At 61.3% G+C, this 12,772-nt stretch overlaps 6 protein-coding genes across 6 annotated transcripts; 3 read left to right on the plus strand and 3 right to left on the minus strand.

The window, feature by feature from the left end:
• The first annotated feature begins 30 nt into the window (after positions 1 to 30).
• Positions 31 to 2,579, plus strand: TFG1 (Transcription initiation factor IIF subunit alpha). Its single transcript, XM_062775739.1, has 4 exons — positions 31 to 890; positions 927 to 1,283; positions 1,334 to 1,522; positions 1,564 to 2,579. The coding sequence occupies exons 1-4, from the start codon at positions 81 to 83 to the stop codon at positions 2,428 to 2,430; spliced, it is 2,223 nt and encodes a 740-aa protein (XP_062631723.1). The 5' UTR covers positions 31 to 80; the 3' UTR covers positions 2,431 to 2,579.
• RpL37a (putative 60S ribosomal protein L37-A) lies at positions 2,569 to 4,120 on the minus strand (the record flags this gene model as incomplete). The annotated part of the gene is made up of 5 exons (XM_062775740.1): positions 2,569 to 2,816; positions 3,136 to 3,209; positions 3,263 to 3,276; positions 3,377 to 3,378; positions 4,087 to 4,120. The coding sequence occupies 5 exons, from the start codon at positions 4,118 to 4,120 to the stop codon at positions 2,632 to 2,634; spliced, it is 309 nt and encodes a 102-aa protein (XP_062631724.1). The 3' UTR covers positions 2,569 to 2,631.
• Positions 4,121 to 4,759: 639 nt separating this feature from the next.
• Positions 4,760 to 5,443, plus strand: LOC62_07G009195 (uncharacterized protein; the record flags this gene model as incomplete). The annotated part of the gene is made up of 4 exons (XM_062775741.1): positions 4,760 to 4,873; positions 5,000 to 5,099; positions 5,163 to 5,232; positions 5,285 to 5,443. The coding sequence occupies exons 1-4, from the start codon at positions 4,870 to 4,872 to the stop codon at positions 5,441 to 5,443; spliced, it is 333 nt and encodes a 110-aa protein (XP_062631725.1). The 5' UTR covers positions 4,760 to 4,869.
• A 373-nt stretch (positions 5,444 to 5,816) lies between these two features.
• Positions 5,817 to 8,126, minus strand: FRS1 (Phenylalanine--tRNA ligase beta subunit). The gene is made up of 7 exons (XM_062775742.1): positions 8,051 to 8,126; positions 7,940 to 7,994; positions 7,833 to 7,888; positions 7,676 to 7,758; positions 7,325 to 7,627; positions 7,054 to 7,259; positions 5,817 to 7,004 (listed from the first exon to the last, which is right to left on the minus strand). The coding sequence occupies exons 1-7, from the start codon at positions 8,051 to 8,053 to the stop codon at positions 5,842 to 5,844; spliced, it is 1,869 nt and encodes a 622-aa protein (XP_062631726.1). The 5' UTR covers positions 8,054 to 8,126; the 3' UTR covers positions 5,817 to 5,841.
• A 162-nt stretch (positions 8,127 to 8,288) lies between these two features.
• On the minus strand, positions 8,289 to 9,903 carry SPAC13F5.05 (Thioredoxin domain-containing protein, mitochondrial). The gene is made up of 6 exons (XM_062775743.1): positions 9,738 to 9,903; positions 9,642 to 9,664; positions 9,279 to 9,591; positions 9,128 to 9,220; positions 8,930 to 9,077; positions 8,289 to 8,894 (listed from the first exon to the last, which is right to left on the minus strand). Exons 1-6 carry the CDS (start codon positions 9,864 to 9,866, stop codon positions 8,377 to 8,379), a joined length of 1,224 nt encoding a protein of 407 aa, XP_062631727.1. The 5' UTR covers positions 9,867 to 9,903; the 3' UTR covers positions 8,289 to 8,376.
• A 1,137-nt stretch (positions 9,904 to 11,040) lies between these two features.
• TMC1 (AN1-type zinc finger protein TMC1) lies at positions 11,041 to 12,750 on the plus strand. Its single transcript, XM_062775744.1, has 3 exons — positions 11,041 to 11,763; positions 12,148 to 12,363; positions 12,416 to 12,750. Coding segments are annotated over exons 1-3 (315 nt in total). The 5' UTR covers positions 11,041 to 11,761; the 3' UTR covers positions 12,513 to 12,750.
• The last annotated feature ends 22 nt before the right edge of the window (positions 12,751 to 12,772 follow it).

Here is a 12,772-nt window from a genome sequence, read left to right on the forward strand (position 1 = left end):
AGGTCGACTTGAACGCATCCTCTCGTCTCTCTCTAGTCGTGTTCATTACACTTCTCCTTGGCCAACGAGGAGCTCCAGACATGGTCGACCCAGCCTTCTTCCTCAAGAAGAAGACCAGGCCAGGTGCATCCCGCACACCGAAGCCTCCTGCCGGGTCTGCGACTGCTGCTGGACCTTCAGCCCCTCGTCGGCCACCACCCCCTCGTCCTGGCGCGCCGCCGGGACGTCCTGCTGGCCCACCCAAGACTGACGCTGTCAAGGCAGAAGTCAAGGATGAGGCCAATCCAAACATCACCGCCATCCCGATCTACTCGGCCGAGCCAGGCTCTGGTCTGCGCTACAACTTTATGCGACTCAACTCGACGCGCGACGTTGACCCGTCCAAGATTCCCGCTCCCATTCTTATGAACCGCAAGCAGCCTGGTCCCAAGCAGCCTCCTCAGTTTGCTACCGACGCAGAGGGCAAGATCATTGGCCGCTACGTGTACGACGACCAGGGCAAGCCCGTTCTCGACGAAGACGGCAAGCCGGTCGTTGAGAAGAGGAACGAAATGGACATGTCGCTTGTTGGCACAGCCCCAGGCCAGTCTGGCAAGCGCCGCGGCAAGCGCAACATCAAGGAGGTGTTCCATCAAGACGTCGAGGTTATCAAACTCCGTCGCGAGGAGGCGCACCCTTGGGTCTTGGAAGCAAAGAATCCGTCGGGGGACAAGCCGGCTCTACCTGAGCACTGGGTGGGCCGCATGCGCGACGGCTTGACGCTACCCACCGTGCTTCTCGTCAACGACGGACAGAATGCGAACTTTACAATGGTCCCGCTCGGAAGGGAGTATCAGTTTGAGCCCGAGCGCCCATTCAAGATCATGGATGCCGACCAGGCCAACAAATACGTGAGTGAACTGGCTGCGGCTCAACTAACAGGGCAGTACGAGATGCAGACCAAGTACAAAATCCACGACCGATGGGGTCAGCGACAGGAGGGCGCGGGTCCCTCGGGTTCGCCGGCTCCTGTCAAGGCTGAGGACATGCGCCGGCTCGAGGACCGCGCACAGCGTCTCGAGTGGAACATTATGAGCAACAAGGGCACCATTCCTCGTGCTCCTGTCAAGCGCGAGCGTTTCGACGACGACTACGTCCGCGAGCGCCGCAACATTGGCCGTGGCCTCGAGGGAACTGCAGACGAGGAACTTGACTTTGATGTCAACGAGGAGTTCCAGGATGACGAAGACAGCAACACCTTCTACCACAACAAGGAGGAGGACGAGGAGAAGAAGCTGCAGGAGGTGGGTTAGGCGAGGTGGCCCGTGGCAATCGTTATTGACGCAGATCATAGGAGCGTCAAAAGCAGGAGTACCGTTGGGCAAACGCCAATGTTGGCGACCGTCCCCAGATTGATGGGGATGATGACGACGACGACTTGTTTGGCGACAAGTTGACGTCCGAGGGCAAGCGTCTGAGGAAGATGATGCGCAAGCGTGCGCATGGTGAGGACGAGGACTTGTATGAGAGCACGGACGAGTCGGTGAGTCTCTCTTCTTTGAGTGTTTGTGGCTTACGGTTCAGGATGACGACAGCGATAGCGAAGCCGAGAAGGAAAAGGAAAAGGACAAGGACAAGGCTCCTGGATCGGCCGAGCGCCCGAGTCGTGCTGGGTCGAGGGCGGGCTCGCGTGCTCCAGGAGAACGCGAGCGTTCGTCTGGATCGCCCAGCCGTCGCCTCCAGCCTCCCACGCCCGACCGCGCCGGCTCTGTCCCCTCTGGATCCGGAGCTGCCTACTTGGCGAAGCGTGCCGCGTCTCGTGGTGCCAGCCCTCGGCGCAGCAGAGCCGGGTCGCCTCTTGCTCGGGGCTCCTCTCCCGAAGGCGGACGCAGTGGCAGCCCGTTACCCAACGGCCGTGCCAACTCGCCTGGTGTGTCGTCGTCCCTCGCTCGCAGTGGCTCGCCTGCGCCTTCGCAGGCTGCTCGTGAAGGCACTCCCGGTGCCGCCGGCGCGCCCAAACCCAAGTCCAAGTCTGCCAAGCGCAAGGCCACGTCCGAGTCACCGTTGCGTGACACACCCACCAGCACGCCCGGTTCTTCAGCCCCGTCGAAGCGCAAGTCTGCCGAGGACAGCGCATCGCCAGGTGCGCCTGGAACGGACGGTGCTGGAAGCTCTGCGCCAAAGAAGAAGAAGAACCGCGGCGGGTCGTCGACGCCAGTGCCCGAGGTCGTGCCGTTCCCCGGCATGATCGAAGCCGACAAGGTTCTCAAGTGGCTCCTGTCCCAGAAGGACCTGTCCAACATCCCTATGCCCTCTGCCATTGCGGCCTTCACCAAGCAGATCCAGATCAACACTGAGGAGAACAAGAAGCTCTTCTTAAGATACATCAGGCAATACACGGAGAACGGGGGCCAAGGGGCGCTTCGCGTCAAGTCCCAGTACCTCCCATAAACCACACACATGTACCCAGTAGAGATTGCGGCGGGGATGATGTAGCTGCCGCTGGACACATAGAGTAAAGCAGGTAGTGCAGTCGAGTTTCAAGTGCCTGTTAGTTGAGAAACAACGTGTGACTGCAACGCAACTAGCTATTATGCGATGAATGATACATCAAACTGCATGCCCGGGAGCCCCTATCACATGACAACGAGCTTAAGCCGAGGCGGCGGCAGCCTTGGGCTTGGCCGAGGTGCCCTCACGGAAACCGTTCTTGAAGCGACGGTTGACCGACTTGAGGTGGGCGGCACGGCCAGTGCCGGTGGTCTTTCTGCGCTTGGCCTTCTGGCCCCACTCGAACGAGCGGAGCTTGGCGGCGGGGTAACCACACTGAGCACAGGCTGGGGACGTTAGTGGGGTGTGCCGTACTAGCGGTCGACAGGAGGTGGTGTTGGTTCGGCGGTGGTGTTGGTTCGGCGGTGGGTGTTGAGGTAGACGTTGGCCGGAATGGGCGAAGTTCTGCTCAGACGCCAAAGGTTGTGAAAACCTTCCTCCAAAGCGCAAGCTGAATCGAAGTTCTCGAAAGTGCTTTCGTGCAGTGTGCGCTCGTCTTGCCGCCCAAGTCCTCGCTCCGGCTTGGCATGTCGACCTCGTCCACCACCATGTCCAGTCGCTCCGTCGACACCATTGCCTCCCGTCGACCTCGGCCTCAAAACTTACTGTGCTTCTGCTTGTGGAACGAGCGGTTGCCGCAGCGGCGGCAGAGGGTGTGCGACTTCGAGTGACGCTTACCGCTGTGGCAAGTGTCAGAGGCATGGCCATCGACTGCTGGGTTGCAGCAACTCACAAAGAGGGAGTACCCTGTTAACGATCGGGAGCCAGACCAGGTCAGAGGACCTTCCGTCAGCTACTGATCCTTACGTGCCCGCGGCACTCTCGACGCCCATAATACTTGCCTTACCCCTGCGATGGTCAGCGCTGTTCAATGCAAGAGAAGGGGACGTTACCACTGGCCTGCTGCGGCGGCGGGCCAGCACGACTCCGAGGATCCTTCCTTTCGCTCCAACCATTTCTAGTTCTCATCGCGTCGGGTAGTCTGCGCTCGGCGTGCGTGCTGTCGTCGTCCGTCGCGGCGGTCGTGGTCCCCGTTGTGGCTGTACACACATTTTTGATGATGTTTTCTTGACGAGTGGAATGAAGCACTGATGGACAAGTTGAACACCAAGGGCACACTGCGCGACGCAGGGAGGGGGCAGGCGACGAGCTGCTGCCGCCAGTGGTCGCCTGCACTCCAAGAACGCGAAATCTGGTCGACGGGAGTAAAATAGTTTCTGCCATCCTCGGCGTTACTGACGGGTATTTGTAAATCTAGGTGACCGTGGGAAAGCATAACACTTGACTACCGTGGGATATTAAGACTCGCTTCTTTGTCGTTTGGGTGGTGGCCCTGAATCACTTCCATAATTAGATTCATTGCAGCAGGCGTCTCGAATGACAGTCGCGGTGCCGTTTGAAGGGGCAACCGCCAATTGACACACTGACAGGTCGCTCAGCAGCGCAAGATCTGCCCCGGCGACGAGCCGCAACGAGCCAGCCAGCCCAACCAGCACCGCCACGTCCATAGCTTCCAGGCGCGCAGCCAAGCCCTGGTGGTGAGGCATGGCGTCGTACCGTTGGAAGTGCGTGTTGCGCTGAGGGTGCCCATTGACGTGCTGGCGTGTCGCAAAGCAAGTACTGGGTGCTCGTGTCGCGAGAAGCCAGCAGCAGTCATATGGGCGGCGACTCGCAGCTGTCTACATCACCAGCAGCAATCATCAGGCGACATGAAACTGGGCAATGCAGTGTACGACAGGGACAGCTGCGTCCTGAGTCGAGTGGCCGATCACACTGAGCCGAGCTCGACGACCACATCCAAGGAATCATATGGGCGCTGCGTGCTGCCGGCTGCCGGCTGCCCCTTTGAGACGTCGACTAGATGTCGACTACGGCGTAGAACAGGGGGGGCACAAGGGCATGCCGACGTGCCCTTGGCAGTCAGTCTGTTGCAGACGGCGCACGGCAGACGGGCAGCGTTCGGTTGGGCACATGAAAGCACCCCCCTTTGTGCCCCGTGTTGCTAAAACGGGACCGAGTCAGAGGCACTCGTTACGCCTCGTGTCGTCATAACCTTAGCTTCCGCCAGCCAGCCAGCCAGCTAGCCAGCCAGCAACAGCAGATGGTGGCCATGCCCGCTTCCGCGACGCGAGTGTGTGCACTCGGCAGCAGCAGCATCCAACAGTACGAGACGCCCGCCCACCTGGCACGCCATGCCGCCAGGTCATTGACGGGCCCCTTCGTGCTCGCTGGACTGCCTCTGACGTGCCCATAAAAGGAGGCCTGCTTGTTGTTGTTCCCATCCATCCACTCTCAACTCTTCCTCAACCCAACTCTACACCAAAACAAACAACAACAACAATGGGTGAGTAGTCGTGGTTGTCGTCGTGCCTCGTCGCACGCACCGCGCTGGGTTGTCACCTCCGTCGGTGCCACCCACTTCCTTCCCAGGCTCTCACCACCATCTCACCTCACGCACTAACCCATCCAGGCCTCCTCGACTTCTTCAACGAGAACCAGGTCAACCAGACCCTCAACGCCGACCCCAGCAACCCCGACCACCAGGGCCACCTCTCGCACGAGCTCATCGGGTGAGTTGGCGTCGGCGTCGGCGTCCCCTCTAGCCACCAGACTACCGCTGACACCCACGCCAGCGGCGCCGCTGCCTTTGCCGCTGCCCGCGCGTACGAGCAGAAGCAGGCCCGCGACGGTGCGCCCCCCAACGTGAGTGGTGCTGTTGTTGCGCTCAGTTACAGCCCCTAACACCCCCCCGCAGCACCAGCTCGCCAAGGAGCTCATCGCCGCCTTTGCCGGCGCCGAGGTCGACAAGCTCATCGAGACCAAGGGCCTCAACGCCCTCGACCGCGAGAAGGCCAAGCGCGCCGCCCAGCAGCAGGCTGAGCAGGCGCTCGCCCAGTCGGGCCAGTTCAACTAGGCGACCTAGTTGGGTTTGTAGCGTAGCAGTCGTTTGTAGCAGCAAAAGGATGAAGATGAACGTGTGACAACGAAGGAAGGTGAGGCGGTTGCAGGTTGTGCATAGAGGACTGAGCTGCTGCCTGCGTTAGACGCCGAGTCAAGCAACGTCGCGGCAATGTTACAAGATGTAGACGAAACGGAGTGTCAACGAGATAACGTTTGCCGCTGCACATTGAATCAGTACGATCAGTCATATCAGCACACGTCGGCCAACACGGCGCTGCGGCGGACGCGACGACGCGACGCGATGATCAACTTGCCGCTCCATGCCGCCCCCCCGCCGTCCTATTAATACCCACGTCACCCCCCACGACACCTCCCAATCTACGCTGCATCTCTCTAACCCGATCGCATAGTTTACAACAAGGGCTCGACGTTGAGCTCGAGCACCGAGGCCGGGCGGGTGAGCTCAAACTTGCCCAGAACAGATGGGTGGAGGATACCCAGCGAGCCGAGCTTGATGTCGCGAGACGCGCCGGGGAGGGCCGCCTTGAGGGCGCCAGCAACAGTGTTGAGCACGCCGCCCTCGGCCTTGGCGGGTGCGGCGTCAGGCTTGGGGCGGTAGAAGACGTTGGCGGCACGGCCGGGGAGGTAGGTCTCGTCCTCGGCCTCGGCAATGTAGTAGCCGTACGCGGCCTCGCTCTCTGCCCGCTCGATGAAGGGAACGGCGAGGATCTGCATGATGCGGTCCAGAAGACCGTGGACAACCTCGAAGCCGGCCTTGCGGTCGAGGTAGACGGCACCGAGGTTGCGGAAGTTTTCAGAACCACGCTCCTGCTTGGGGTTCTGGATGGCAACGTCCGACACCTCGAAGACCTTGAGGGGCAGGGGCAGAGCCTTGTTCTCACGGACAGTCTTGAGGAGACCGGGGATGAGCGACGTTCGGACAACCTGGAACTCGACCGACTTGGGGTTGGCGAGCGAGATGGCGTAGTTGCCAGGGTCCTTGCGGTTAAGCCAGCCAAAGTTCTCGTCGTGCGAGCAGAGAATGTAGGGGAGCGCCTCGGTCCAGCCAGCCTGGGCACACTCCTTGCGGAGGATGTCACCGAGCTTGTTGATGGGGAGGGGCTTTCCGACCGTCGACGTCCGGGGAAGGGCAGTGGGGAGGTTGTTGTAGCCGTAAGCAATGGCCAGGTCCTCCATAATGTCACACTCGTGGAGAATGTCAGGGCGGGTGCAGGGCACGTCGACGTCGAGGACATCGGCGTCGGTGGCCGAGGGACGAGCCGAGAGCGACATGCGGGTCAAGAGCTTGGCCTGCTGCTCGCGCGTGAGGTCGAGGCCGGTGGCGGCGTTGATGTACGAGTGCGAGGCAGTCGTCTTGCGGGGCGCGACGCTGGGGGTGATGATGGTCTTGCCGTCGGGGAGGTGGACCTTGACGGGCTCAACCTGGAAGGGCACCTTGCAGTACTCGGAGAACATGGTGGCGACCATCATGATGACAATGTCGAGCTTGGTCTGGTCGGTGGCAGTGGTGTCGATGAAGATGTTCTTGGTCTTGCCAGGGATGATCTTGGAGTCTGGAGATGAGGTCAGCAGTAGTTCACCCAACCACACGGCGGCACCTACGCTGCGAGTTGATGATGGGCGGCATGGACAGAACGCGGTCCTGCTTGTCGTAGATGATGGGGTATCCGGGTGCGTCACGGATGATGTGCAGGTACTTGCTCAGATGCCTGTCCTGGTCGTAGAGGGGCATCATCTCAGCAGCAGTGTAGACCGTGTCCTTGTTGAGCGGCGCGAACTTGATCTGGTGGGGGTCCTTGCACTGGTAGCTGGGGGGTGTTAGTTTGACTGCCGCCGAGGGCGCGGGGACTAGTCCCTCGCCCACAGTACCCACCGGAACGGGCCCTCGATCGTGTCCAGGTCGTGCGTGCCGATGGCGACAAAGCGGCGCTGGCGACAGAGGTTCTGGTGGAGCTTGTCCTGGAGGTCGATGAAGGACTCGTACTCGAGCTGGTTGAGGGGGCGAGCGAGGCGGAGGACGGCGCCGGCGAAGAGGGGGCGGAGGGGGGAGGTCGAGGGCTCGACGTAGGCCTCGATCAGCTGGGCGGGCTGAGCGAGCGTGTACGCCGGCGGCGCCTCCTTCTCGAGGAAAACGCGGAGCGCGCGGGCGAGGCCCTCGATGCAGAGCAGGTCGTAGCTGGGCAGCGTCAGCGAGGGATGCAGAGGGTACACCACAACGACCTACCGGTTGGCAGGGATCTCAATCTTGAGCTGAGGGGCAGCCGTCTCCTGGCCGGCCTTGCGCGCGGCCTCGACCTCCTCGGTCGTCTGTGTCGCGTCAGCAAGCTACACCGGCGGCACCGTGCGCGCGCCGAGCCCCGCCCGCGCTCGAACAAACCCACGTCCTCGTCCAGCTCGATGCCAAAGTCGAAACAGAGCTCGTCAAACTCCTTGGTGGCTGCGGGTGTGAGCGGAGCTGCGTGCGCCAGACTGGTACAAGACAACTCACTGTACTCGCGCTCCAGGCGGCGGTAGAGGTCCGCCTTGTCGACGCTGATAGTCGGCTGCGGGGGTGTGAGTATGCATTGGGCAAGTGTCAGCAAGCGCCCCCGTCACTCACCATACTTCCGCGTCGCTTTTAAGTGTCTAGGTGGTGTAGAGTAGCTGGTCTATAGAGCCCGATGCAAGATGTCCTCGACGAGATCAAAGCCGCAGACATTTCAGTTGGACTCGAATTGGACGAGGTTGCAGGTGGTGGGTGAACGTGTCACGTGGTTGTGGCGGAGCCTTGCTGGGGTGAGATTCGACTCGGCTTCAGTAGTAGCGTCGACCGCGTTTCATCCCGGAGCCGCTGTCCGTCCGCAACGCACGTCATGCATATGATGGGAAAGACTGTGTAGTAATGGAAACATGCACGTTGGCTACATGAGTATGGGGATGACGGCCTTAAAGCTCGTCGTGGACCGAGCGCTCCTCGTCCTCGGCGGCCTCCTCCGGCTCGGCAGCGGCGGCGTCAACCGGCGTGCCCTCGACGTCCTCAGTAGAAGCTGTCTTCTTGCTGACAGTCTCGGGTTCCTCGACGGGAACAACAAGCTGCTCCTCCTCCTTGCCAGTGACATCCTCGGGCTCGGCAGGAGGCGCCTCCTCGACGGGAGTGCCCTCGTCAGCAGCCGCAGCCTCGGCAGCCTTCTTCGCTGCGAGCTTGGCCCGGCGCGCCTGGTCGCGGCGCTCGGCCTCATCGAGCTTGGCCTGGCGCTTGGCGCGGCGCTCCTTCTCAGCCTCGGCTTCGGCGGCAGCGTCGGCTGAGGCCTTGGCGGGCTCGCTGTCCTCAGACTTCTCAGCCTCCTCAGACTTGTCCGACTTCTTTGCCTTCTTGCTCTCCTTGGGCTTCTCCTGAGCTGGTGGGGCATTGCCGTCAACGACCGACTCCAGCCACTCGAGAAGTGCGTTGAACTTTAGGGCGCCTGTGGTCAGTTCAGCGCGCCCGGTCCACACCCACCATCGTACTGGACCACCTTGGTCTTGCCAGTCTCTCCAGCCTCCCAGAAGACGACACGGGCAGTGTCACCCGAGTCGTTCGCGTCGTACACATCAACAGCAGACAAGACGCTGTGCTTGGGAGTGTCTCGGATGTAACCGAGAACGGCCTTGTTGTCGTCAGCCCAGTTGCGACGCGCCACACCGCCTCTTGTCTCACCTGGCTCTGGAGGCGGGCCGCGAGCACCTTCCACAGGAATGGAATCGACGGCGCCGAGGGGTGGATTAGCAGAGCATGGGGCAGCGCCGGCTTCTGCAGTGTCGATCTATCAGCCAAGTGCCGCGGAATGCATTCGCCCGCCGAAACCCACCTCGACCAGGAACTTGTCCAGAACCGAATCGACGTCGTCGGCGGTGGCCCGGAGTTTGCGGACGCGATCGGGGATCAGAAGCTTTGCGTACTCGATCAGGTCACCCCGCTGACGTTGACCATTGTAGTCGCGCGGGGCACTCTTGTTCGCGCGGGGGAATACCTTGATGGTCGGGAATCCTTGGATGCCGAGCTCTCCGCACAGCCCCTTGTTCTGAGCCTGGTCACAGTCGACGTAGTAGAAGGGGATGAGGGGGGACAGAGAGGCAGCGGCGGCGGTGTATTCGGGCGCGAGATTCTTGCAGTGTCCACACCTAGGAGGCTGTTAGTGCAAGAACGTGCTCGTCATCTTGTGACAACGTACCAAGGGGCAACGAAAGCCACCAACTAATCGCTTCATTAGCATCGCTCGAATGAACGTGGGCGCGGGCGGGCGAGGCGCGTTACCAGGTACACTTACCGACGCGTGCTCTTTGGCCATGACTTTCTTGAAGGTCTTTGCGTCGAGCTCGATGGCTGGCTCGCGGTACATGCCCGCTGCCACCAGCAGGGGTGCGGTGACCAGTGCCACTAGGGTGGTGAAGTGCATGTTGTTGGCCGAGACTATGAAGATGTTGTTGTTGTTGCTATTGACTTTGGAAAGTCAACCCCGCCAGCAAGCAGCAGCGTCGCGTCAGGCCGTCCGTCGTCAGTCAGCAGCCAGCCGAGCAGCGTGGACACTGGACGTGGAGGTGCGTGGAGGTCCGTGCCTGATTGTCTTATGTAATCAAAAGTGATCGAGACAAGTGGACCCGAGAGAATGGGATGTGGCTGCTTGGAGGATGATGCACTTCCCGCCTCTGGTCGCCAGCTAGGTGCTAGCTGGGTAGCTGGGTACCTGGTTGGTCGGATTTGGGAATGGGAGCAGACTTGGGCAAGCTGGGCAGGCCGGGGTGGGCAACTCGGTGGCGGCGGCGGCGGCGGCAACAGAGCAGCACCCATACGCACCCACACACGCACGCACGCACCGACCTCACCGACTCGGGCGGGCGCTGACGAATGCGTGAAGAGGTGGGACCAGGGGGCCGAATTAGGCGCAACCCGTACCGCTCAGACGACGACGGCACAGAACGGCATACACGGCATGCACGGCATGGCGTTTAGACACCTTGTACGCAGGCACACGCTGCTGCTACCTAACGGCCGCAACGCAACCAGTGCATTGCCCAGATGCAGCAGCAGCCAAGCCCCGCAGCCAGGCCGCACACTGCCGGCTCGGTGGGCCCGACCCGAACCTGACCTGACTTGAGCGAGGCAGTCAGCCGAGGACGAGGTGACCCAAGCCGAATGCTGCCAACGAATCAGCCGCTTCCCAAAGAGCGACATTCGTGGTGTGGCGACGGCGACTGACAAGGGACTGACGGGAAGGGGGGCAGAGGCCACAAAGGCCACTATCCACCCCCACCTGCGAGGTCATGCTGCATGTGCTGGTCCCCTCTTGCCTCGTTTGGTTGGTGGGTGCCGTGGATGGTTGTGTCGCCTCGGTCGGTGTGGTGGTGGTGGGGGGTCACGCAAGCCTTCGTATGTCTGTTGCGTTCCCCTTGCATCCATCACGCCGTCAGACAGCCCCCGTACTCCCTCTGCCAGCCGCCGCGGCTCCACTCCACTCAGCCAGCCCAGCCCAGCACGCACACAGTCGCACACCCACACGCCCAACCATCACCGCTTGCATCATTGTACGCACGCCTCTTGCAGACATTCCGATTTCATTCCAACACCGAAGCCGAACACCCCACCCACTTGCGTGCATAAACCTTGTGTGGCCCTGTAAATCTGCATCGAGGAGAGACAGAGAGGGCAGTGCAGTGCTGCAGCAACTGCGCGCGACCCACGACTACATTAAACGACACCCTGTGGCCTTGCTTCCCGGTTGGCTTGATCACTTGGTACTACTACTGTACTACTGCTGCACCCCCTCGCAACCCGATAATTCACCGCCCGCCGCCTTATCACCCTTTTGAACGCGAACAAGTGCGCGCACGCGGCCGCCCCGCTTAAGACCGTCCATCCCACGACTGGTAGTGTGGCCAGCCAAGCCATCAAATCTACCACCCTCCCCCCTAGCCCTGCCCTGGCCAGCCAGCCCAGCACCCGGCGCCGCCGCCGACCCGTTGCCTGAGCCTGCGCCGCCCACCGACCCGCTTAGCACCCACCGCCTGCCTGGCTTGCCTGCCTGCCCCCGCACCCCCCTAGAACACTCTGCCTGGTTCGACTCGTCGTCGCCCCGTTCTACCCCCTTATCCATCCATCCACCACTTGACTCAGCACGCATCCATCCACCCACCCGACCCAGTCATCCCATCAACCCCCCCGTGTTACCCATATCTATTTCCTATAACAACACTCACACTTTACTCTCTGCTACTCCAACTCCCTCCTCGTTCCTTCCTCTACCACCACCACCAACACACCACCCACCACAACCCCCCAACACATCCACACACAATGTAAGTCCTTCAAAACACACTCCCTCGCCGCACACTGGTGGCAACACGGCACCACACAACCCACAAACACAAACCTGTCACGCCGAGCCACCAGTCGGTTGGGGGGGACACCCCCCCTCGTGTGACCAACCCACCCATTCACTCCCATGCTTGCCAAACCATGGTGGCAACAGCCACATCGCCGGCGACCTCAATGCAGGCTGCAGCGTGCTCATCCCCTCTCCCTCCTTGCATACCATCGCCCCCGTGTAGAAACCAGTGCTGACGCCGCTTCCCCCTCCCCGTTCCAACCGGCTCGCGTACACATCCCCATCACTTCCCTACCCGCACACGCACTCGATATCTCGCCGCCTTCCTCACCCCTTGTGACCGCCCCATTCACAGGCCTGCCAAGAAGCGCTGCCAGTTCCGTGTCATCTACAACATCCCCGTGTCGCCCACGGCGGACGCCGCGCCCACCACCGATGGCGCAGACGCCAAGCCGGCCATGACTGCGAACCCGACCCAGTGCCCCTCGGCTGCGCTCAAGATTGCTGGCGACTGCCCCCACTGCAGCAAGGTCTACTGCAGTGCTCACCGCACCCCCGAGACACATAACTGGTGAGTTCTGACGCGGTGATTGAAGAACCTGTTTGGCTGACGATTACGCCAGCTCCGGCATGCAGGCCTGCCGTGATGCCGCGTTCCAGGCGAACAAGGAACGCCTTGAGCGGGAGCGTACCGTTGCCAGCAAGATTGCTAGCAGCTGAGCGTGCGTCGACGGTTGTCGTCGCACGAGGTTGTTCACCCAGGGACAATGGTGTTTTAGAGGGCCCGAAGGCATCGGGCTCACCCCCCACCCCACTCCATTCTCGACCTCGAACCCATCATTCCACCTCATCGACACACCCCGCAATGTGTAGTTCGTTGTAACCAGTATACCATTCCACCAAGCCCACTTTAATGTAGAACGTAGAATGAATGTGTTTGTTATTGTACGTATACAAAGCCTCGGTCGTGAATCGGCCCG

Source organism: Vanrija pseudolonga, chromosome 7 (genome assembly GCF_020906515.1).
Source record: "Vanrija pseudolonga chromosome 7, complete sequence".
In the NCBI taxonomy this organism is placed as follows: domain Eukaryota; kingdom Fungi; phylum Basidiomycota; class Tremellomycetes; order Trichosporonales; family Trichosporonaceae; genus Vanrija; species Vanrija pseudolonga.

Excerpts from the sequence above, each read along its gene's own strand:
- TFG1 (XM_062775739.1), top strand. The coding sequence starts at position 81 with ATGGTCGACCCAGCCTTCTTCCTCAAGAAGAAGACCAGGCCAGGTGCA. Across the intron at positions 891-926 it reads CCGACCAGGCCAACAAATAC|TACGAGATGCAGACCAAGTA; the intron begins GTGAGTGAACTG and ends CTAACAGGGCAG. Across the intron at positions 1,523-1,563 it reads ATGAGAGCACGGACGAGTCG|GATGACGACAGCGATAGCGA; the intron begins GTGAGTCTCTCT and ends CTTACGGTTCAG.
- FRS1 (XM_062775742.1), bottom strand. Across the intron at positions 7,759-7,832 it reads GCATCGAGCTGGACGAGGAC|ACGACCGAGGAGGTCGAGGC; the intron begins GTGGGTTTGTTC and ends GACGCGACACAG. Across the intron at positions 7,628-7,675 it reads ATTGAGATCCCTGCCAACCG|CTACGACCTGCTCTGCATCG; the intron begins GTAGGTCGTTGT and ends GACGCTGCCCAG.
- SPAC13F5.05 (XM_062775743.1), bottom strand. The coding sequence starts at position 9,866 with ATGCACTTCACCACCCTAGTGGCACTGGTCACCGCACCCCTGCTGGTG. Across the intron at positions 9,221-9,278 it reads TGGACAAGTTCCTGGTCGAG|AAGCCGGCGCTGCCCCATGC; the intron begins GTGGGTTTCGGC and ends TCGACACTGCAG. Across the intron at positions 9,078-9,127 it reads CGGCCCGCCTCCAGAGCCAG|GCCGTTCTCGGTTACATCCG; the intron begins GTGAGACAAGAG and ends GACGACAACAAG.
- TMC1 (XM_062775744.1), top strand. Across the intron at positions 12,364-12,415 it reads ACCCCCGAGACACATAACTG|CTCCGGCATGCAGGCCTGCC; the intron begins GTGAGTTCTGAC and ends CGATTACGCCAG.